General features: G+C 31.1%; 1 protein-coding gene across 1 annotated transcript; it reads right to left on the minus strand.

Moving 5' to 3' along the window:
- Positions 1–7189: 7189 nt before the first annotated feature.
- LOC143248911 (uncharacterized) lies at positions 7190–24517 on the minus strand. The gene is given in 5 exon segments (XM_076497900.1): positions 7190–12227; positions 12230–16225; positions 16228–17446; positions 19275–19338; positions 24380–24517. Coding segments are annotated over 3 exon segments (7566 nt in total). The 5' UTR covers positions 17393–17446; positions 19275–19338; positions 24380–24517; the 3' UTR covers positions 7190–9822.
- Positions 24518–24675: the final 158 nt, after the last annotated feature.

A 24675-nucleotide genomic window follows, 5' to 3' on the forward strand; every position in this document is an offset into this window, starting at 1 on the left:
ATTTACTAGCATTTAATTTTAATACAATGTAATAATTAAATCTCACAAAGCTACAGTTAACTGACTCATAATATGGAAACAAAATTTTATAATAAATACTGAAAACACTATAATACTAAAAAACACCTTTAATTACAGGTGTTTCAATATTACTTCAAATTCCATCATCAGTGTTAAAACCTCAAAGATAGTTCACAAGATTCTAACTGCAAAAAAAAATATTAACTATTGAGCAAGCAGTTAAGTAGTTTTGATATTCATGTGGAAATTTAGAAAAAGCAATCTTAAATGGTAAGAATAAAATAGAATGAAGATAAAACTTATGGCAGATGTTTAATAGCATACTTAAGAGAAAACATTATACAAAAAGGCTTAAATATAAGTATAAACACTGGATAGTTAAAACAACAGATTGTTTTTACAATATTAGTAATTTCTTTGTATTTTTCTGTGTTAACTTATACAGTTATATAAAGATAACCTATGCTGGGACAAACAGTACTATGTAATGAAACACATTTTCCCTACAACACATTAACTGTTAAGTATTGAACCAAACAATTGTTTAATAAAGTTACCTGATAAAATATTACTGCATTTAAAATAACACCATCATGCATATTTATCATTTCTTGATGTCACTTAAAAATTATTGTAGACACTAATTTATATGAGACAGATGTTTATTAAGGAAGACTATGTCTGAAACCCAAAGTGACATTTTATGAAGTAATTATTTTAATACATTTTAACTTTTAATATAGATAATTATTTATAATTTTATTTCATTTTGAGTTTGATAATAAATCAATGAAATAAATAAATGCATATATTTCATTAGAACATATCAATGCTCCATAAAAGCAATTGTTAATTTTAAGTTTAATACAAAAGTATTATTTAGTTGATATTATGTGAGTGTTAAAGTAAGTTATGTTTAGAAGTGATAGTTATAGCAAGTTTGCTTACATAACTGTTTATCAATCAACTGTTCTGTAATTTTATTGTTGTGAGTTGATATCAAGTTACTTAAACCTTCTAATTTATATGCAAAAACGGCTCATTTGGGTTGAGAAAATATTTTACATAGAAGAGCGTTTTTGCATATAAATTTCTCAACAAGTGAGTTTCTCGACATCACTGATTAAACCTTCTAAATTTTCCTTGTTTCATTAATTGGGTATTGCTACATTATGATGTATTGTAGTTTAGAGAAAGGTCCAGGTCTCAGTTGGACAATGTGTATATATGTAGGCAACCAACTTTGTGAAAGAAAGTAAGTGAAAGACAAAGTTAGTAAGAGATATAGTGAAATAGGTCTAGACTGTGTATGCAAGTTTAACCATAAGATTATATAGTAGAAACTTTTAATGTGTAAAAATCACAGATTGTATTGCAATAACAAAGTATGAAAAAATTCATCTTGTCAATTGGGTTCTAAAACAACTGAACCAGACTGTTTGGATTTTTGGTGTAAAAGAAAATTATACAAAGTGCTGGATAAAACTGTAGTGATTAACTGTATAATAAACATTTGTATCTACATTTGACTTGTTTTGAATATATTATTTTAAATATATTAAAAAACATTTATTGATGATACGTTTCAACAATAAGTAACAAACACCTACTGTAAAGGTCCCATGCATACATGAAAACCAACAATCAGCAATGTATATATTAATTATGATCATTTTTCTCTAAATTTTTTAGGTTGAAAGTAAAGGTACTATAATTTTAACCAGTGCATTTTTTCTTTCTTTTCACAACTAAAAAGATTTACAGAAGTTTACTATGTTGTAACAAAATGGTGTTGAAACCTCAAAAAGTCATTACAGTTCATGTTGATACATCTGGTCAATCTTGCCAATAGCCCTGCTGTGCTGTTTTCTTTGCAAGATATACTATAATTTTCAAATCAAACCCATCCTCCTTGCTGGCTTTCCATAATCCATTTAGTGTACAAGGACAACGGGTTTTTTTTCCAGTACCTGTTTCAACAGTCCATTTTCATAGATATACAATGGTGTTGTACCAAGCAATTTCAATAATGTATCTTTGAGATATTTTTTGATTATGTTGTATACTGTTGCCATTGACTACTGATTTTCAACTGTTACAAGACACTATGTTTTACTTATTATAGCTGAGGAATAATTTAATTCAGGTCTCTTTCTGAATGACTCTGTTACCTCAAGTTGATTCTATTTCTTTGTGTACCAATTACATTAAGTACAAAAGATATCCCCACCTTATAAATCCTAAATCCCCAATACTTTGCAACAAAAAGAGCTATTATATACTCTTCCTAAAAGAAGCTAATTTCCAGTGCCTTCATGCTATTTATAAAGTGTCAAATGATGTTAAAATGTAGGTCTGATGCATTCCATTCCACTGCAGCTTTATATTAGCTGTGGATATCACATAATTACAGATTTGCATATTTAAAGTCCTTTTAATACAAGGTTTTCAACTCACTGTAGACATTCAAACTTAAAATCAAGTAATAAACACAATCCCAACAAATGTTGCTGGAAATGATATGGTCCATCAAACATGCTCTGGAAGAAAATCCAGTGAATATAAATACAACAGGTTGGAAATATATTTAAAGCAGCTGGAGAAAAGAGAAGGATTAATCTGTGATTATTGATAAAACCCTCATCCTGCTGAAATAAAAAAAAGTATTCACCAGGCTTTTACAAGTTAATAATAATAATTATATATTTATCATAGTCTTGTAAAAGCCTGTTGAAGCATCATTTTGAGTAACATGCAGAGCTTCAATACCTTCATTCCAGGATGGATATCAATGTGTTACTGTGTAGAAAGAGGCTACAATGTTTATGTCATTGTAAGAAGCTTACAATTTTTCACTTTTTTTTTTCTAAAAACCTATTAAAGATTTAGACAGTCTTCCTATGAATAGCCTGAAAGGTGAAGCAAAGGCTGGAAATACAAACTTCAGTATCAAAGGATTATAGATTTTAGTTTTGAAAATTATTATTTTAAACATTCTGCTTGTAGCTATTTATAAACTTGAGGCAAGAATTACCTGATGATCAACCATGACTTGTTAATTTAAATTCTATTTCTTTTAAAAAGATATTAAAAATGTGAATAGCTATACAAATTGAATTAATTTTTGTCTTGCTATTTCAGTGATGTCGAGAAACCCACTTGTTGAGAAATTTATATGCAAAAACGGCTCGTTTGGGTTGGGAAAATATTTTACATAGAAGAGCGAACAACGTTTCGACCTTCTATGTAAAATATTTTCCCAACCCAAACGAGCCGTTTTTGAATATAAATGTCTTGCTATTTGTAGGTGAAGGATGATTTTATTTTGTATGGTTATCTCATGCTTGAGATCATTCATTATTATCAGAAATTTGGTCATATAACAAATAAAGAATAGACTTAGGTTTTATGAAAATGCTGTCAATGTCACATTTACTCATTATGATAATTTAAAAAGGGGCAAAAAAACAAACTACAGTTTACTCTTCACAAATATTGGTTATTTGGAAGAGTGGAAGTGAATTTGTCAAATACACATTACTCCAAAGGATCTCACGTTACATAAAAATTAAATACATTTTTCATGTAGTGTGAACTCTCAGTATTTACCCTTCATCTTTCTAATTATAATACTTATTACATTTGAAATTCTTCAGTCCAGCACCGTTTGGACTTGACTTATGCCGGACCTCTTATGTAAATATGTCTTATCCCTACGCTCGTAGATTGCTTTACATACTTATTGCTATGTCATAAAAGTTAGAATAAAGTTAAAAACAGCATTAACATCACATTTCGCAGACATTATGCCTGTTTAAAATACAGGCAAAACAGGAATGTATAACTAAAACACTCGACTTCTGAGGTAAACAAACTTGGCGCCTTGGTGCTGCTAACAGCGCCATCTTGGTAGCCGATTTGCAAACTAATAGCGGCAGATTCAAAATGTGCCGGACTAAAGAGTTTCACCTATTTATTTATGATAGAGTAGTTCTCTGTTACTAGTATTTGTTTGTAGCACAAAGCTACTCGAGAGCTATCTGTGCTAGCCATCCCTAACTTAGCAGTGTAAGACTAGAGGGAAGGCAGTTAGTCATCACCACCCACCGCCAACTCTTGGGATACTCTTTTACTAACGAATAGTGGGATTGACCGTAACACTATAACACCCCCACGGCTGAAAGGACGAACATGTTTGGCGCGACAGGGATGCGAACCCGCGACCCTCAGATTACGAGTCGCACGACTGAACACGCTTGGCCACGCCAGGCCCTGTTACTAGTAAAAAAGATAATATAATTTTAGAGCTTATTTATAGATATATTAAATAGAAAGTCAAAATATCTAATTAATTCCATAAAATATATATGTAACATCGGCTCGTTTGGGTTGAGAAAATATTTTACGTAGAAGAGCGAGCAACGTTTCGACCTTCTTCGGTCATCGTCAGGTTCACAAAGAAAGAAAGAGGTAACTGACCAGAAGCTGATCACATGTTTGGAAGGGCTTGTGTAACTGAGTATCGGAATGTAGAGGGCAGTGTTAGATATTTCAATATATAGTTTTATATTATTTATTTTATTATATTTAATATAGGTATAAAGGTGTTCCTTTGGCAAAAACTAGTAACAAAATATAACATTCCAATTAATACCAAATTTATTCAAAAACTAGGCACAAAACTGAGGTCTATACTATGTAAACACTACACTGACAAACACCAAACCAACATTATTTATAAAATACAATGTGATAACTGCCACGACTTCTATATTGGAGAAACAAGTAGAAAAATGGAAACCAGATTCAAAGAACATAAAAAGTCACTTTCACACATTTTCGAACACTGCAAGTCAAATAAACACAACATAACCATAGAAAACACCCAAATACTAAATAAAGAAACAAACGCAAAATTAAAGAAGCCTTACTTATACAACAACTTAAACCCAAAATAAACCAATACAAAGGAACACCTTTATACCTATATTAAATATAATAAAATAAATAATATAAAACTATATATTGAAACATCTAACACCGCCCTCTACATTCTGACACTCAGTTGCACAAGCCCTTCCAAACATGTGGTTAGCCTTCGATCAGTTACCTCTTTCTTTGTGAACCTGACGATGACCGAAGAAGATCGAAACGTTGTTCGCTCTTCTACGTAAAATATTTTCTCAACCCAAACGAGCCAATTTTACATATACATTTCTCTACAAGTGGGTTTTCTCGACATCACTGATTATTAATTCCATAAAAGTCACTAATTAGGCTTCACTTGGAATCCTGTGGACAGCTTTGGTCTTTTTATCTAAGAAAGGATTCTCAGAGCAACTAGAATGATTCCACTTTCCAGGGATTGAAGTTACAAATTTCGCAAAACGAAATTTTATTCAAGCGACAGTATATCGCATTCGTAAATTGAGGAAATGCTATGTATTTTTATTAGTACATTTTATTCTTGTAAAACATAAACTTTTTGTTAGTTTGTAATTAAGTACAAAACTAGAGAATGAACTATCTGTGCTCAACGTACCACAAATATCGGAACATGCTTTAAACGTTATAAGTCCGCATACACACTATTGTACCACTAAAGGGGTGGGGGGGGGCAAAACTGAAACGTACCTTAAATTAATCGAGTGTTAAATCACGTTACATCTTCATCACAAGTTCACATTCCAATTTGTTGTCTTCATTATATATTTCAGACGTAAACTTTACAAACATTGTAATCATTTCTTTAAAGTCACAGACGTAAATTCTCTTTAACTAGTTTAATTGCAATTTAGAACTTATCCTTTAAATGCTTCTAGCATTTTGAAAATAATTCAATTGTGACAATTTGCATTTAAAAAATGCGCTCTACCATAACATTATTTGTGGGCGTTACAAAAGTTTAATGCATAATTGTCTTCAAAAATTTAATTTTGTTACCTTAAACAATCTTTTGTGACATATACCGTTTAAATTCAAGGCTATTTTTCTTGACAATGAGAAAAAATTCTAATATTGTATACATTTAAAGAAAGAACTAGACTGATGAAGTATTACTAAAAACTAGCCCAAATATAACTTATCACCAATCAATTTTATGGCGACCAAGTTTTTTTTTAAACAGCCAAATTTCAAGTAGGGTACCTTAGGGACCAGTATTAGGATCTTTGCTCTTTTGTTATTTACTAAAATGATGTAGAAGGCAGATTGGTCAATAACTTAGTTAAATTTGGTATTGATGATAAATGTTTTGGTTTTTGATAGTTATGAAGGTAATACTTCTGTTTCAAAAGGATTCGAATTATTTGATGAATTGGGAAAATAATACAAGGGTAATTTAATCATATTCATAACTTGATATCATAATAATTTAAACTATGAGTATGATTTTAATGGGGATAAACTTAATATCAGTACAGAATAAAGGGATCTTATTAGTGGCAGGACAAATAGGACTAGATTGTACAAACAGAAATACTGAAAAGAAGTCTAGAGGTTGTAATTTCATTGTATTTGTCATTGATTAGACTGTACTCATTTTTGGATGTCTTGGAAAAGATGCTGAACTGTTAGAAATGGTTCAGAGTATGGCTAATAGTGGGATGAAAATGTCATACGAAGTCAGGTTAATACCTGTACAACTGCCTTTTCTTGAAAAAAGGAGTGAGATTATTAACAAATTTATAGTGACGATGTATTAATTTGTTTTTTGTGTTTGATTATAAGAATATTAGGACTATGGGACATGAATATTAATTTGATATGGGTTGCTTTCAGATGTGGTTGATACAGCAAATTCAAGGGAAGGTTTGATAAATTTTGATGATAAAGACTGGTCCAGATGGACCTGGCTCATCCTTGTCCTTAATTAGATATATATATTATTATAGGTCAATAACCTCTAATCAAAAGCCAACATTCTATTGGTTTGAAATAAAAAAAATTAAAATAACCTCTGGGAAACGATGTTTGCAAGACAAAATTATTTATCCTAATAATTCTGTGTTTTGTTAGAAGTCTGCAATCACCTTTCTTCACTATATTTCATGTATGTTACTACAAACAAAGAAAATAAAAATAGAGTTTAAAGTGTTAATAACTGTTATAGCATGTGCTTAAAGTCTTGTCTCCATCTTTCAATTCTAACAAACCAGTACAATATTAATTGCTCTATAACATTTTATTTTCAAAGTGTAGGTAACTTATAATACCGGTATACAACTCTGAAGTATCAATTCAAACACTTGCAAACTTGGATCTGCCAACTGGATATAAATACTCCAACTCTACAAATATTTATTGTTGAAGAAAACAATATGCAGTATCTTCCAACATGGCTTAACACACCAACAAAAGTAAAGTGGAAACATGCTTAAGGCTAAGTTCAGCACACAATAAAAATTACACATAATATTCATACTTAAAATATATTTATATATATATATATATATATATATATATATGCATTATATATTTTCAACAAAAGTAATATACATCATCTCACTTGAATGAAAGAACTTAAGAAACGAAGTTTTACATCAACTCTAAAAATCTCTTCAAATGTGGGGCTTCTATAAGAAAATAACACTGTATCTGGGCTTTTTTTATCATCAAAGAGCTAATATTTACATTTACACTCATCTTTTTACCAAGTTGACTCTAAAAATTTAAGAACAACTATCTTACAAGATCTTTTAATAAAAGTCCAATTAATTTTTACTTAAAAATACAAAATAATGGCAATTACAGGCACTGTTTGCAGGAAAATATTACAATTTTACAATGTTGTGTCACTTTTTACATTGTAAACTAGTAATAATTTACTTTTTAGTATTTCATTTTCTATGAAAGTGGATTGTTGTATAAGTTACTAACAATTTATATACATATTTTTGTAAGCTTAACTAAACATCTAACCAAAATCTTTATATATTTTAGTCTTTTTTTCATTCATGTGTAAATATTCTACAATATCGAGGGACAAGCTACCAGTAGTAAACAGATCTAATACTAGTGTATAAAATAAATTCCACCTGATCCACTACATATTTCTAATTTGTATGTAGTATTGTGGGATTTTGAAATGCATAACTTACACACATTTTTAATGTTTTATTAACGATGGCATAATTTTAGGGCTTTGTCAAATATCTGTTAACGTACTTTGTTTTCACATATTTTATAACTTTTATATAAATTAAACCCACAATAAGTAAATATAATAGGTAATTTAATATATTTTTAATTTAATTGCAGAAATATATACCAAGTGAGCAGATTTAGCATCATTAGTTGCATGGTTTCACATTTCGTTTATTTAACTTACCCTCTAGTCGAAAACTTAAGACTACTCTCTTCTAACTCCTTGATATATATTAAGTTGTTTCATATGAAATGGCAGATTTCTGCTTAGTTGAAGAGTGAATGTAATTAGGATCAGTTGAACATAGTAATTTGACTGTATGCTATTCAGTATTAACAAGAGTGCTGTGCTTTTCATTTGTCTGTCATGCCAAGTTGTGTTATAATTGTTTTTGTGTTTCTTTGGAACCCTATACAAGATGATGTCTTTAAAAGAATTACGACTGCTCTTTTGTATGAGTTTCAAATTGGGAGAAAAAAATGCAGCTGAGGCTGCTAAAAATGTCAATTTAGTGTTTGAACAATTGACTACTTCTCAATGGACTATTCTGCATTAGATCCAGAAATTTCATTCTGGTGATATAAACCTTGAAAATGAATCCTGAGGAAGGCCTCAATCTGTTGTGAATGAAGAAAGATTAAGAGATTGTGGAAGCTAATCCATAAATCGCAGTTTGGGCAGTTGAAGCAGACTTAGAAGTTTCCAGTGCAACTGTTTCTTGTCATCTGTCTGTAATCATAAAGGTTAAAAAAATGGACAAATGGGTACTGTACAAATTGACAGAATGGCAGAAACTGATTAGGAACAAGAGGGAGTCATTCTTGAAGTGAATTGTTACCTGCAACAAGAAGTGGATCGTATACAACAACCGGAAGAGATCAGGACAATGGTTAGTTGCAGGTAACTCCCTAAGACATATGTCAAAACCACATTTGCACCCAGAAAAGGTTATAGTGACAACATAGTGGTCTGTAAAGGAGATTATCCATTACTCCTTTCTGCAACCAGGTGAAACAATTAGATAATGATCTTACTACTAACAAATTGATAAAATGCATTGATAATTAACCATCAAACAGCCACTACTGATGAACAGACATGGACTAATTCTGCTGCAACATATCACAATACTCCATACCTAGCAACTCACCATTTCAACATTGAGAGAATTGAAATATGAAATTTTGGATGATCCACCATACTCACCTGGCCTATATCCAACTGATTATCACCTTTTCTGGCACTTGGGAGTTTTTTACTAGAACAAAACATTTTTGAATCAGAATAATATTGTCAAAGCCTCTGAAAAGTTTATAGTCTCCAAAACAATGGAGTTTTACAGAGATGGAATATTTTCATTAGTATCCCACTGGAAGAAAACCATTACAGAAAATGAAGTATATTTTGATTAATAAAACTGGTGTTTGTTAAAAAATAAAGAATTTTAATATTTACCTGTACAATCAGCCATTTCATGTGAAACAAACTAGTAGAATGTGATGTATTCTAGTTTACAAGACATTTTTAGGCACTTGTACATGCACCTTAACCTATGTTTTGTTACTAGTATTTGAAAAGCAATCATTAGCTAGTTCTGCATTTGGTGTAGTAGCACTTACAAAGTCATAAACATATGACTTTGAACATCATTTGTATCACTTAACTGATGTTTTTAAATAACTGTTAATAAGATCACTGGTTCCATTATCATATTCTGAGGATGCTATTTCAATATTTTTATTGTTAATACCAAATGAGTTATCAATAGATGGAATGTTGTTCTTTTCTTTAGAAATGCCACCAGTGTCCAAAACTGGTGTAAAAGTTGAATGTTCAAAACACTTTACTGGTGAAGTTGTTATATTAGCTGCATTTGGGTGTATTATACAAGGTTCTAACTCTAGAAAGCCAGAGGTAACATCAAGACTAGAAGGGTTAACTGTTGTTACTGGATCCATAGCTTCCATTTCAATGTCCTCTAAATTTTCCTGTACTGATTCCAAGGTGACTACTTCAGTTATTTCAAAACTATTTCCTACAACTGTATCAATTATATTTTCAACAATATTGTTAACAACTACATCATTTTCTTCTGTTGTTAAAGTACTTTCTGAGAAGGATTTATTTCTGCCTTTGATATTACCTAAATTTTCCATATTCCAAGCAGACTGTTCTGTAGGTTCCAGAGAGTTTGCTTTAAGAGTTTTTAGACTGGAAAGACCATTATTTAATTCTCCATCAGCATCCTTTGAATCGGGAGTTTTAACTTTATGTTCATTAAATTCTTTATACTTGATTACTTTTATATCTTCTTCAATTGTAAGGATCAATCCATCAAGTGAGTCTTCATCATTATATTCAAGATTTTTTTGTTTTGAAACAATATCATTAAAAAAATATTTTCCACACTTTGGAGATTTCAACGCATCTTTGGACATTCCAGTTTGGAAGCTTGTTGATGGCAATTCTGAGCTTACATTATGAGACAATGCTGTGAAATTTAGCAGTGTTTCTGGACACATTATATGCAAAACACTAGTTTTTGATTCTGGTAAAGTCATTGTCTCTTCTAGCCCAAACTTTATATCAAACTCTTCTTTACAATTACTAGTAAACTTATATTTACATTTCTTATCTTCATCTTCTGAGTTGACACCCATATCATGTTTTTCATAATATTTCCCCAGTTGTTCTCTTTCTGTTGACTGTAGATTCCTATTGTGTTCTTGTTGAGTATTTTCAACATAGTCTGATTTAAGTTCCTTGCATGTTTCTTCTGTTTTCAGGTTTACATTACTCTCTTGTTTTCCATTCATCACATAATCTGATTCAGATTCCATAGCTGTTTTTCCTGTTTGTAGTTCTGTATGGTATTCTTGTTTGTAATTTTCTGACATACCTGATCCAGTTCTTGCTTCTGGTTCTCCTACTTTTATATCCTTATTTTTTTCTTGATTATCATTTTTTGTATGATTTAATAAAGGTTGATTATTTATTTCTTCTAATTTTGGGATTGTTTCTTTTGTTGTAAATTCTGATTCATGTTGTTTTGAGGTATTTTCTAGTTGTATGTCCACAGTGTGTTCTTGTTTGATATATTTTGTATGTTCTAAATGTGGTTGATTATGTATCTTTTCTGGTCCTAAGTTCACTCTGTGTTCTTTTTTATTACCTTTACATTCCAATTCAGAATGCTTACGTAATTCTTCTGATCCCAAGTCCATTGTAGTATGCTGTTTATCACATTTGGTTCTATCTTTATCATTAACTTCTTTTAAAAAATCTTTACTCTTTTGTGCTGATTGATTTTCTGACACATCTAGGACATCTGTTAATACCACTTCAAGTGTTTTATGTTGGCTGAGAACTTCTTCTATAACGTTATTTTCTATTTCATTAGCCACATGGACTGTTATAACAGAGTTATTGCTATCATTGTTTTCTCTTGGCAAATTCACCTTTATTACTGACTCTGTGTTATTTTCTACAACAGGAAGTTCATTTCTTTCAATTTTCCCATTTACTTTATCACTATCAATATTTAATTCTTCAGATTCATTTAAATGCAAGTTCTTATTTAATGTTTCAACAATAGTGCTATTTGGAAAATGCTCAAGTGAGACTTCTTCAAAAGGAGATGAAAACCGATTCATGAAAGACTGTCCTCTATCTCTGAATATCAAATCTTTACTCTCATTTTCAGTGTTCCAGATTTCCATCCTATCAACTTTCAGAAAACTCTGTGGCTTTAGAAATGCTAGGGGTTGAAGATGGCATCTGATGTGATCTCGCAAACAAGATGGCTGCATTGTGGTGTAGTCACAATAAGGGCAGCTGATGCCTCCTGTGGCACCATGGCGTTTTTGATGACTCTGTACAGCATCTTTTCGTTGATTAACATAAGGGCAACGGTCACAGTGGAAAAATCTTTTCTCTTTTTCCTCAGTTGTTTCATTCATTTGAGATTTCACGTAATCTGCTTTAAGTGAAGTTTCACTGTTTAACAAGGAGAAACTTGGCTGAATGTCAAATGTAACATTTTTAGTATAAGTTTCAGTATAATTTTTTCATGCACAGGCTTATGTTTTTGTAGGTTAGCTGCAAATTTGACAGAGTAGTCACACTTATCACATTTATATCGATTACTTTGCCCATGAAGATTAATGTGACGTTCATACCGTGCAATTTTAGTGAAGACAGCAGGGCATTTGGGACAAGAGTGACCAGATAGTGTTTTAGTTCTTACTTTTTCTTTACAGACAACATTACCCTTAGAGTGAAGTCTCACATGAGTTGACAGGTTGTTTTCATTATCAACTACATAAGAACAGGAAGAACAAGCAAACTGTCCACTTCCATTGTGCAACTGCAAGTGAAAGTGGAGAGTTGACTGTTTATAGAAGACTGCAGGACAAAGTAAACACTTATGTAGTTTTACAGGATACCGGATATCATGTTTTTCACAAAAGTATCTAGTTTCTATTTCTTCGAGTTGCAGGAAATGAGCAGTAGTTTTTGCATTTTGTTTCAAGGTATTCTCATTGTTTTCTGTTGATGACTCATCAAAATCCCTCAGTTTTGAGACTAATTCCTCTTCTTCCAGATTAGTTTTTTGAGGCTTTTCAACTGGAGGTCCATAGGATGCTTCCCGTTTGGCTGCATAAGCTGGAGTATGAACAAAGAAATGTTTGTGAAGATGGGGCTTATGCTTTGCTCTGTAATCACAGTGTGGACATGAGAAAGGATAGTTTGACCCATGGAAACCTTTATGTATTGTGAAGTCTGCTGTGCTTTTAAATACAGCTGGACATTTGGTGCAGAAATAGCTGAAGACTTTCTTTCTCACTATAGGAAAGGATTCCTTAGGAGAAGAAAACCCAGTTGGATTTGAATCATTTGCTAGTGAAGAGTCTGTAGCTGTATACTGTTGTAATAATGACATATTTTCTCTGTTCCATCTTTTCTTCCCTTCTGATGCTGAAGTAAGGAACTGATCAACTTCATTTTCTTGATGAAGCTTCAAATGCCCACCAAAAACTCCTGAGTTATTGCAATGGTAGTTACACAGTGGACAGGCAAACTTAGAAGAAGAATCCTTTCCATGCATAGCTTCGTGATTAAGCACATTAGCTCTACGTTTATTTTTCATTGGACAAAAACGACATTTATACTTACCATCTTCTGGCTTGTCAAGGGTTAACTGTGCAACTTGTGGTGTTTTATCCATCTGAGGCAGTTCTTCTTGTGACACTTCTGAGCTGTTGCTCTCTTTATGAACTTTCATGTGTTGTATGATAAGATGCTGTCGTGTTGCCCAATATGAGCAGACAGAACACCTGTAGGGAGCCATGCTGTTTGAGCGATGAAATTGTTTATGGTATAAAAATTGAGACCTATTATCAGTTTTATAAGGACATCCATCACAGGAATACTTCTTGAATGTAGCTGCAAGTCCAGTGTATACATAAGTTGCTGGTTTCCTTGATGAACCAACTTTGGCTACATTCACTATAGCTTGGTTTGTTTCTGCTTCATTTTTAGGGTATGTAGGTTGGATGTTGTTATCTCCAAGAATATCAGTGGGTAGAGGAATCTGATAGTTTTCAAGAGCCTGTGCATGTAGCTTCATATGTCGTCTAAGAGGTTTTCTGAACTTGACATAGTAAGGGCAATGCAAACATTTAAAAACAGCTCCTTCTCTTGGTTGATGCCGTTTCATATGGAGTTTCATATGAGAGTCTTTCACACAAGAATATGGACACAAATGACAGCTCAATGGCTTTAATGCTGACTCCCTTGGGAAGCTGAACTTTCTATCTTCAGAATGGACACCTGAAAGATAAAGTTTTCTGCCATGTTGAGAGACAGTGATACGTTCCTCTAAGTCATCAAGATGTCCTCCATGCCTGCCCTTAATGTGTCTTAGGATCACATGTCGCCAGTTAGAAACCAAACCGCAGATTCGGCAACGGAATGGCTTCAGACCAGCATGAACTGCCATATGACTAACAACAACTTTCTTTGCTAGATGATGAAAGTTGCAGTGATTGCAATAGAAAAACTTTGCTTCTTTTTGAACTGCATTTTCAAGAACTGAGGACTCGATCTGTGCTCTTTCCTCATTGGAATCTTCAACAGGGAATGGAATGTCTGGTGTCACAACAATATTAACCATGTCACCTTTTAACTCAGGAGAGAGTTGATCACTATTCCTATTAATGTCATTTGTTTTCAAACTCTCAGTGTTACCAGACTGCACAGCAAATTTGTATTTTGAATTTTTAATTTCTACTGGTACATTGATCAGAAAGTCTTTGTATTTGTCATAATTTCTTCTTCCTGTTTCATCAGTTAACAAACAGGTTGCTCCTTGATGACTAACATCTTTTGCCATTTTCATTTTGATATGCTTTGTGATATCCCACTGCCAGTTAGATTTGTAGCAGCAGGCTGAGCACATGAATGGTTTTCTATTAAAATGCTGTACAATGTGGACATGGAAACGAGATGCTGTTCGAGTTATGAAGGGGCAGTATGCACACTGGTACTTTTTAACAATTTTAGTTTCTACCATTGGAAAACTAAAAATGTTTTCTTGTTCTATTTGTTTCTTATTCTTCTTATTTTCAGCTTTTTCTACATTCACTTCTATATCTGATGACATTTCCATATCCTTGTTATGTAAATGTTCTTGACAAGTTTCTTCCTTACTTTGTAAATTAAACTTATTATTTAAACTTAAATCCAATGGTGTTTCTTGATTTTCAGAAACCTCAATTTTTGAATTTTTCAATTCTTTGGTTGGACTCTGACAAAGAGCTTTTGGACTAAATAATAAATTTTCATTTTGGTCATTATGTTTAATTTTTTCAGACTGGGTGACATTTTCACTTGTAATGTAACTTGAAATGATGGGGAGAGAGCTTTTTGGATTTTTTATTTTCATCTTCAAAACTGGTTTCTTACTAACTAATGATGTCATGGGTTTTTCTGGATGGTATTTCTGGATATGCCTTGTTAAATCTCCTCTCCACTTACATTTGTAATTGCAGTGGGTACACTTAAATGGCTTTTCTCCTGAGTGAACTCTCATGTGTTTTTCCAGTTCAGACATCCATCGTGTTTTGTAGCCACATACAACACACACAGGAAGGGGTTTATCTAATTTAGCATTTTTCAAAGATGCTGACATATGGGACATTTGTACCTGTCTATTATTAAATGAGGGTGTTGAAGAAAGAGCAGAACTATCAGAAGTTGACTGAATTTTACCAGGAGTCTGTGATCCTTCCTGTAGGTATTCTGACAATAAAGTTTTAAGAATTGGCATTCTCTTTTTTATATTTCTAGATGAAAGCATTTCTATAACACATGCAATATTTCTTGCTTGTTCACTACCCTCATGCAAGAGTCTAAGATGACGTGCCAATAAAGAAAGCAAAGCAAAACCCATCCCACAAATAGGACAAGAGTGCAATTTCTTAGAGGCGTGACAGCTTTCGTGTTTTCTGAGATCTGATGGCCAGGCTGCACGATAAGAACAAAAGCTACATTTATAATTTTTCTTGTAAACTTTACCTTGTTTGACTGAAAAATTAGAGTTTGAACTGTCAAATTGTTTATTTTGTGTTGCAATAGCTTGAATATTTTCTACCAGACCTTGTGCATTATTTGCTTCTTCTGAGTCACTTGGGGGCTGTTCATCTGCAAATAATATGCTTTGATTCTCTTCTTCTGTTGTACCAGTGTTAAAACTTTTAACTTCATTTTCAATCTTTTGTTCATCCAAAGTGGAATCATGATGTTGAAGTGTATGAGTTTTCAAAGCTTGCTCAGAGTGACAAGTATAACTGCACTTTCCACATTTAAACATCTCACTAAGTCTATGATTTTTCATGTGCCTATCAAGATTCCATTTATATGCTGTTGAAAAATTACAAAAATCACATTTCACTTTTGGCAAGGAATGATATTTACAATGCTTAGTATACCTAGCTTTTTCATGAGTGACATAATCACACTGCAAGCAACGAAAGAATTTTCTCTTTAAGTGGGATATTTTTCATGTTGAATTAATATAATTTTACTCTTTGCCTGAAAATGACATTTGGAACATTGATAGCCCCCCTTTTCATCTTTTAAAGCAGTGCTTTCAGCTTGAGCTCTGGAATCTTCAGGAACCTCTCTCTTTTCTTCACCTTCTACTGCAGGTTGATTCAAGCATACCAGCTGATTTGAGGCTTCCTCTTCAGTTTGTAAAATTTCTGATTGCTCTTTGTGGATGTTTTGTTGAATAACTGAATTTTCTAAATCTTTCATCTTGCTTCCTCCTAATGGCAATGACAGCTGGTTTGAGGTTTCTTCTTCTTTATGTAAACTTTCTGCTTGCTCCTTCTGGATCCTTTGTTGAATGGCTGACTTCTCTAAGTCTTTCAACTTACTTCCTCCTATAGGTTTTAACACTTTCTGATGGACCATACCACAATGTCTCTGTAATTTCTGGAAATGCTTTGATGCATACAGACAATATGGACATTCAAAAACTGCTATTCTTTCTCTATGAACTTGCTGTCTATGATAAAGGAACTCTCTTGGGTTAATTGTGACTAGATTACAAAGCTCACATGTATATTTTCGGCGAATACGTACTGGACCTAATTCTGAAGTTCCAGAATTACTCACTGTTGAAGCTGCAGGCGCTGTGTCAAAAAATGAAGCTTCTTCTAAAAGTTCTGAAGAACTATCAAATCTTTCTATTCCTGCTGCCATATTTGAAGGATTGACCACACAACCAGAATAGGATGAGTCAAAAATGCTAATGTTTACTGGATGAACAGATTGAGACTTTTCACTAGCTAATAAAGAGTTTGTCAAAATATTTTTATTAACCTGATCATCATCTTCTAAAAGTCTCTTTTTCTCATTTTCATAACGTTTCTTTTGTTTTTCTACAACATGTTGATGAAAACTTTCTTTGTGATAGCATAAGGAAGCTTCATTTGGAGCAACATAACCACACAGCTCACATGTGGAAGTTCGACGTATTCCGTGGATAACTCTTTTATGCCTGTACAAGTTTGCCTGGTAGCGAGACACAAAAGGACACAATGGACAGTTGAAAACTTTAGCAGAATGAGCAATGGCTACATGACGAGCCAACACACGGCGACTTGCAGCTGCATAGTTGCAAGTATCACAAAGGAACTTTTGCCCTGAAGGGGACATGTTTCACTAATTATTTGCACGTACAACACAGGTAGTTGATAAACTTTTCTCAAACTGTGGGGAAAAAAAAAAATTCATTAATTTAATGATGAGTCACACAAATTTTTTTTATTAATTGTGTAAAAATAATGTTTTACTTAACAATTATAAAAAAAAAAAACAGGAAGTCTGATAGAGGTTGTTTAGTAATTTACTGATATTACATTTCACAATGATGAGATGTTTTGTGCAGTGCTATAAAAAATAAATCTTATATATAACCAGAAAAATAGTTAATGAAGTCTGAACTATCAGTTGGTTAGAAAATCCTTTTTCAGCTAGACAGCAAAATGTCTAAATGAACACAAATCTGATGAACCTTACATATAGAATTCATTTTGTGTTTAATTGATGTAATTTGTTTTAATAACCAATACTTTCAAGATGTAGAAACTGTGGTTTTGTGTTTCACATATTTCTTCATGACAAAATGTTTTCTAATCAACAAGAGAATGTACATTATATATATTTTTTTTTACTAACTACAGTGCTTTGGTGTTAGACCTTCCACACATTTAATTAAGAATCCAGATGTTTGAAAATTATATCAATGTAATATACAATGTAACAGAAAACCTCCTTCTTTAACCAAGCTCCTATGTTCATAAAAGCATTATCTCTAGGTTCTTCTGTTAATTCTGCCATTATTGCTTGTCCTCTGTTATGAAAAGTAAATGAAGTGTGCTGTTATATAATCTGTGATATGAACAGTACCAAACATTACATGTCCTATCTCTGAGAAATATCTTATTTCTGACATAATACACCAAATTCTGATTTCTTGCAATGAATGCTATATTTAAGTCAAGACACAGCCTGTTCTATGAACAGATGGACATAACAAATCATAAGAAATAATAAATAGGATAGTTTTAGTAATAACCTTATGTATACGTTACACACAAGTACAAGATGGGAGTTTCCACTTTCTTTATCCTATGAATAATCTAACAAATTAATTATTTCTCATACTCCATACTCTCTGAAAAAAATCAGTTCTTTCATTTTTTGTCTGATAATAATTACAATATGTATGCTTGTAATGTGAGACTTTAATAATGAAATTGGAGCAGAAGGTCTATCAGAATCTAGGACCTAAATTGTTAATAAAATGGAAATTATAACTGACTAGCTAAATGCTGACCAAATGAATATTTTTTTTAAATATTAATTACAATGAAATACTTCTCAGAGTATGGCGGACTGTAATAGAATCAATGCTATGTGCATGCTATCATCTTCAACAGAACATTTTCAACATGGTATTATATATTTATTTCAATTAATGATTTATTTTACCATAAATTACTGATTTAGTGACAATTCATGATAGAAGGGTGTAAATATTGGATATAATGTACAGAGACACAGAAAAAAAAGTATTTTAGAATCTATGGGTTATGCAAACTATATGATGGGCCAGGGTATTCCTATTCTTTACATGAATGCCATCTTGTATTTAAGTTTGTCAGAGTGTGAGTCAGACTAGTGTTGGCAATTAATAGATATATCTTGAGAACTCATCTAGTTTTTTGTGTACAACATACTTATAGATTTATTCAAATCTTGCCACATTTTGTGTGTATTAAGTTTGGGAATCATAAATCGACATTCCTTCTGCAATACAAGGTTTGTCAAATGGGTATGTTTAGTTACAAGACATGTTCAGTATCTTTCATGCTAGTCTTAATGTTCTCAAACTATTTTGAATTCACTATAAATAAAAAATTATAAGTCCCTTCTTTTATTTAATGTCATGCAAAAGAAACAAATACAACAATACATGTACTTATATAATAAAACATAATGATGTACAACTTTCTAATCAAGTATATTTACATACCTTTTTATACATGGTTGGAAACTGCTTTATGTAGAGAAATGAGTGTTTCAATCCTTGATATCTTCTGAAATGTAAAATGTTTGTTAAAAAATAAAAGGATATATATGAAGCATACATAAATATTATTTTTATTGTACTTTAATCACTTTGTACTTTTATCACTGGTGTACTTCTCACACATATATATTATATTCTTGTGATTAATTGCAATGTTAATAGACTAAAACAGTAGAAGTACGTGGGCACATGTAGCTTCTTGTATTAAGCAGATAATTGTTCTTAGGCAAGTACTCTGGAATATATTGATATTAAACAAAGTACACCTCAAATATAGTATTTCACAATATATTTTAAAAAATCTTATAAATTATATATAATTATACCTCAACATTTAAAAAAAATCACTCTGATATTTTTTTAAAAGCAGTAACTTTATCTAAAGATATGGTTTAATAAATACAGAAACCAGTAATAATTACATTCTCATACATTATCTATAGAGAAAGTAACAAAAGAAGTAATTCTTATATAGTTTCAAATTAAATATATCACTTGTATAGCTTTTCTTTCTCTCTTTTAACAGGCCTTTTTCAAAGTTTGTGAAGTGCTTAAAAAACAAATGGTATTTTAAAAGATTGTAGAATTAAAAAATTGAGATATTGTTTGAATGATACCATACATTTGGAATTCAAACATAACTAAAAAATTTCTGAAATGTTATATTAATTACATGTATCATGCCTTCAATTTTTATTATTTTATATTTGAAACAATATTATCTGTGAATATAGCTGCAACAAATAATCATATGTTATGTATCCAAATATACATTTGAGTATACATTTCACAAGAATTGGAACACAATCTGCTTCCTCCTAAATGTTCATAAGCTTTAAAAAGTAATACTGTCATGTTTACACACTGTATAGAGTTACTAAACATTCTTTTAAACAAGAAAAGGTGAAACTCAATTGGGATATGTACACTTTGGCAATGTATGGAAAACAGCTAAGTCTATCAAAACAGAAACAACTGTTTCTAAATGATAACACTGTAAATGTCACTACTCCTGCTTACAGTACTAGAATGTTTCAACAACAACAACAACAAAAAACCTTGTCCTTGAAAATGAACTTATCTTTGGTACTTATTTCTAGGTTGGAGCAATATGAAAAAATAACAGCAAAATGGTTTACACAGTAAACTTATGTGAAATGACAGACTTCATTAACTTTTCTTTTTTTTCTGCATGCAATTCTATTGTCATGAATATTATCCTCACTTTGCACTAATCTCTACAATTCCACGAAGTATGGTGGCAGGAATTTTACTAGGGAAAGCATTATATAAAAAAATGGTAAAAGTTTCATATTTTAAACAGTGTATAGAAAGGAATTTATGAACTTTTTTATATTATGTATAAGGAAAAGTGAAAGATAAATAATTCAACACTTAGATACATTACAATTTTAAAGGCATATATTTTAGTAGCAATTAGCTTTTAATATAAATCTAATTTCACAACCAGCACATAAAAAAGTAATAACAAAAATAATAATGTAGGCTGATGCCCAGTAGTTAAGATTAATGTATTTTCCTGATTATACAGAAAAAAAAAGTTGATATTAAGAGAAAGGAAAAGTGTTGAAAGTCTGGAAAGATGTTTCAAGTAATCAGTAATGGTGGCAAATTTCAACAATATATAAAAAATAACAAATGAAAGGTAGATATGTTGTAGTGATGTTTTACTGTTTTTAAGAAATAGAGGAAAACTATGCTAATAGTCAGCACAATACTAATTAAATATGCATGAAAATGTTTATGAATTACTAACAAGAATTTATTATAACTAAATTTCATAATCATGAACTTACTAATCAAGAAATTCAGAACTTCATAAGTTTTTATAGCTTAGTACTTTTTGTGATGTATATTTAGTGCTGATGTGATGTACATTTAGAAAAATGTTATTAAACAAATTTTACAAATGTTTTAATATATTAAATAAATCAAGATCCCCTGTTATGGGATTCAGGTTTTTTGTTATTAGACTCACAGTGTAAGGTTATTAACTGTAATTTAAAGAAGTTTTCTAAAGAGGTACAAAAATCATCACATTCAACTTTGTCACAATTTTATGTATTTTTTAAACTAATTTCTCTGCTTTAATAAACTTGATAGATATTATTAGTTTCTATTTTCAACATAAAACTTGCAACTTTTGTTGAGAAAGCAATTTGAGACTATGCACACTAATAATTCTTCATAGATTCAATTTTCATTAAAACCAGTTTTTTTCCACTGGTCTAGAATTATTTCTATTAGGGTTCATGTTTCTTTTGCTTTAATATTTTTTTTATAAGATTTACACTTACTATACTAAAGTATTATATTTTATCACACTGAAGAATGGCCCTATAATACTTGAAATATGTATTATCAAACTCAAAATAACAGTATTTTATTACTTATGTTACTATATTAAAAATAGCAGAGGTAAGAAAAGTTTATTATCTAATACTAAGGAGTATTAATGTTTAATACTGAAGAATTTTAAAGTAATAAAGTTTATTAAGTTAAGACTCAGTAATACTATACAATTAATACTGAATAAACTAACTTTAATAACTTTGTTATATGATAAAATATACTTGGGCTTTTGCCTTTAATACTTATTTGTATGTCTCACACAAAAGATTACTAGTGGTTTAATAGCTGATGTTATTACACTTACAGCTATTAGTTCTTCAACAATATTTTGTTAAACTAGAAATACAAGTGTTTAATACCTTTATTACCATTGGTACATTCACAATTTTATGAAAGGAATTCTAATGCTTTAACACTTTGCTATCAGATGAGCATGTACGTGTGTGTGCTCATACTTATAATACCAGAATGGTATATAAGATTCATAACTCCTTTCTGTTAGACCAAAGTTATATATATTTTTTTTTACATCTGGCTATATTTTCAAATCAGACATATTTTAAGATTATTTAAACATCATTACAAATTCTTGTTTACATTCATTATTTTAAGATAGGGAAATATGTATAATGATTATGTGCCAACAAATGCTTCCATGACAGAGATAGTGATGACTTAATTTATCATAAGCTGTTGTAAAGTGCATTACATGTATTTGCAACTATACAGGAACTATACCATACACACAATTTTCAAAAACAAAATTACAAATTACTTTATATTAGAATTGCATTCATTTTTAGTGAAATTTTTATATTTATGATTTAGAAATACAAGACATTCTTCTGCACTATATGAAATAGAACCAATTTCAATTTTCAAAAGTAATTTATATTTTTCAACTTATACATATAATTAAAAATCTATTTTAAGACCTCATTAATTTTTAATGAATTGTTCAACATAACTTGCAAGAAACATTTGCACTAAAGTCAAATGCAAAATAATTAGAACAAAAATACATGAATCCACGTACATAAAGAAAATGTCTGTTTTTTTCTCTCAAAGACATATTAAATTCTTTTTACGTGTAAAATGGCACTTTAGTACTGTACTTTGTAGGTTACAATTATTTTACAATATCTGACTTTACTGTGCTTATTACTATTCTTATTTATTTCATAAATTATAAACCTGTCGAGTTTTGAAAAAAAATTATATATATATATGCAAGTGTGTGTGTGAATTCTTTACACTGTAAGAAAAACAACTAGAAACTAGTACAATTTTATACTTTTTTTAAGGTAATAACAATTAAATATGTTATAAATTATACTGTATTTTATAGTTTGGTTTTATTATGATTTCAGTATAAAAAATAAACATGAAACTCCACACATATAAATAAAAAAAAGTCTTTTTCCACTGATATATTTTTATAATTTGTAGTATTCTTTCAGGAAAATGAAAACATACATAGCTATTTTCAAATGAGAAAGCAGTAAGGGAATGTTTGAAACACTAAAAAAAACTCAATAAGATTCAAGAGGATTATATACATATACTAAGTCTAAAATGAAGGCATCACATGATACAATGTATATTCCACATTTTTTTATTAGGAAACCTCCCTTTCAAATCAAATTTGTTGGCCTAAAATTGGTAACATTGGAAAACTGAATCTTTTGTGATTGTAAAATGTATGCTGTACATTTTTCTGTTTATTTAACTGGGAAAACAATACTGTTATATAACATTTGCACTTTAAATATACTGTGTTTTAAGTCATATTGTGTGATATTAAAAACACATTTCAAAGAAAAAATACATATTTAAAAATAAGTTTTTCTTAAAACTAAATATTCACAGAAAATAACGTTTTATATGTTTTAATACTAACAGCATTATTCTAATTGCTCTACAGATCTGAAAAAGTTTCTAATCAAAATATGTAAAAATATCATGTCTAACTGGTTAAATGATGCACATAGTATTACCAACAGTAACTCAAAGTTGTAACCTTGTAATCTATGTTTCATCATGTCTCCTCATCAGAAATGGCGAATTTACACGAACTTGAAATCAAACACAAAAGCAAAAGGGTCTTTTAAAACAATAAAATTAATCAAACAACATATTTATTTTGTCCACTCTTTTGACCATGTGCATGGCGATATGCCCTAACATAGGCCAAACAACAAAAAAGACGTGGATTAAAATACCCGATGGGGGGAGTGAAAAAAAAAAAGTTCATTGAAATGCCGATGCAATGCCGCGTTACTCCATTATCATGACGAATAATTCGATGTATGGAGTTCAGTGATGTAAGGTTAAGATGCTTAACCAAAATTAATTGAAAGTTCATATTACTGAAACGGTTGTACAATATAAAATTTATTTGCGTGTGCGTTCTTGTCTTCTCGTATGTTGGATGGTCGCGTTCGCCATCTTGCCAACTCATAAAGCTTGCAGCTACAGTAAAACTGGTGGTTCTGGGTGGGACGAGTCGATAGCCAATGAAGGAGCTCTCGAAGACTCAGTTAATATCAACAGTGAACATGCCAATATATTACAGAGATTATGGGATGATTTACTTAATTTAGCTTTAATTCGCTATGTTTGGATACTTTTCTCACTGTCTAAATAAATTGTTTTCAAAATATTAATCAACTTACCAAATGTTGGCCAGCGCAGCTCACTAAGCAGTTCGGAAACACAAGTCGTCTGGTTCCACAACCAAGGGCAGCTCTGAGTGCTATAGCGAGGGTTGGAGAGCAGGAAGGAAGGCTGTCACGTGACCGCGTGAGTACCATCCTTGAAGCCCAGGTGAACAGATCTTCGACTATCAGAGTAGGTAGTCTTTGGCAGACAGAACCCGTACCTCGCAGATGAAACTGCGGGTAGACAAACAGATAAAATGTTTGTTGCTGCAAAAAAAAAGATATAAATTGCCACTGAGTCCAATGTACCT

This window comes from Tachypleus tridentatus, chromosome 1, assembly GCF_004210375.1.
Source record: "Tachypleus tridentatus isolate NWPU-2018 chromosome 1, ASM421037v1, whole genome shotgun sequence".
Taxonomy (NCBI): Eukaryota; Metazoa; Arthropoda; class Merostomata; order Xiphosura; family Limulidae; genus Tachypleus; species Tachypleus tridentatus.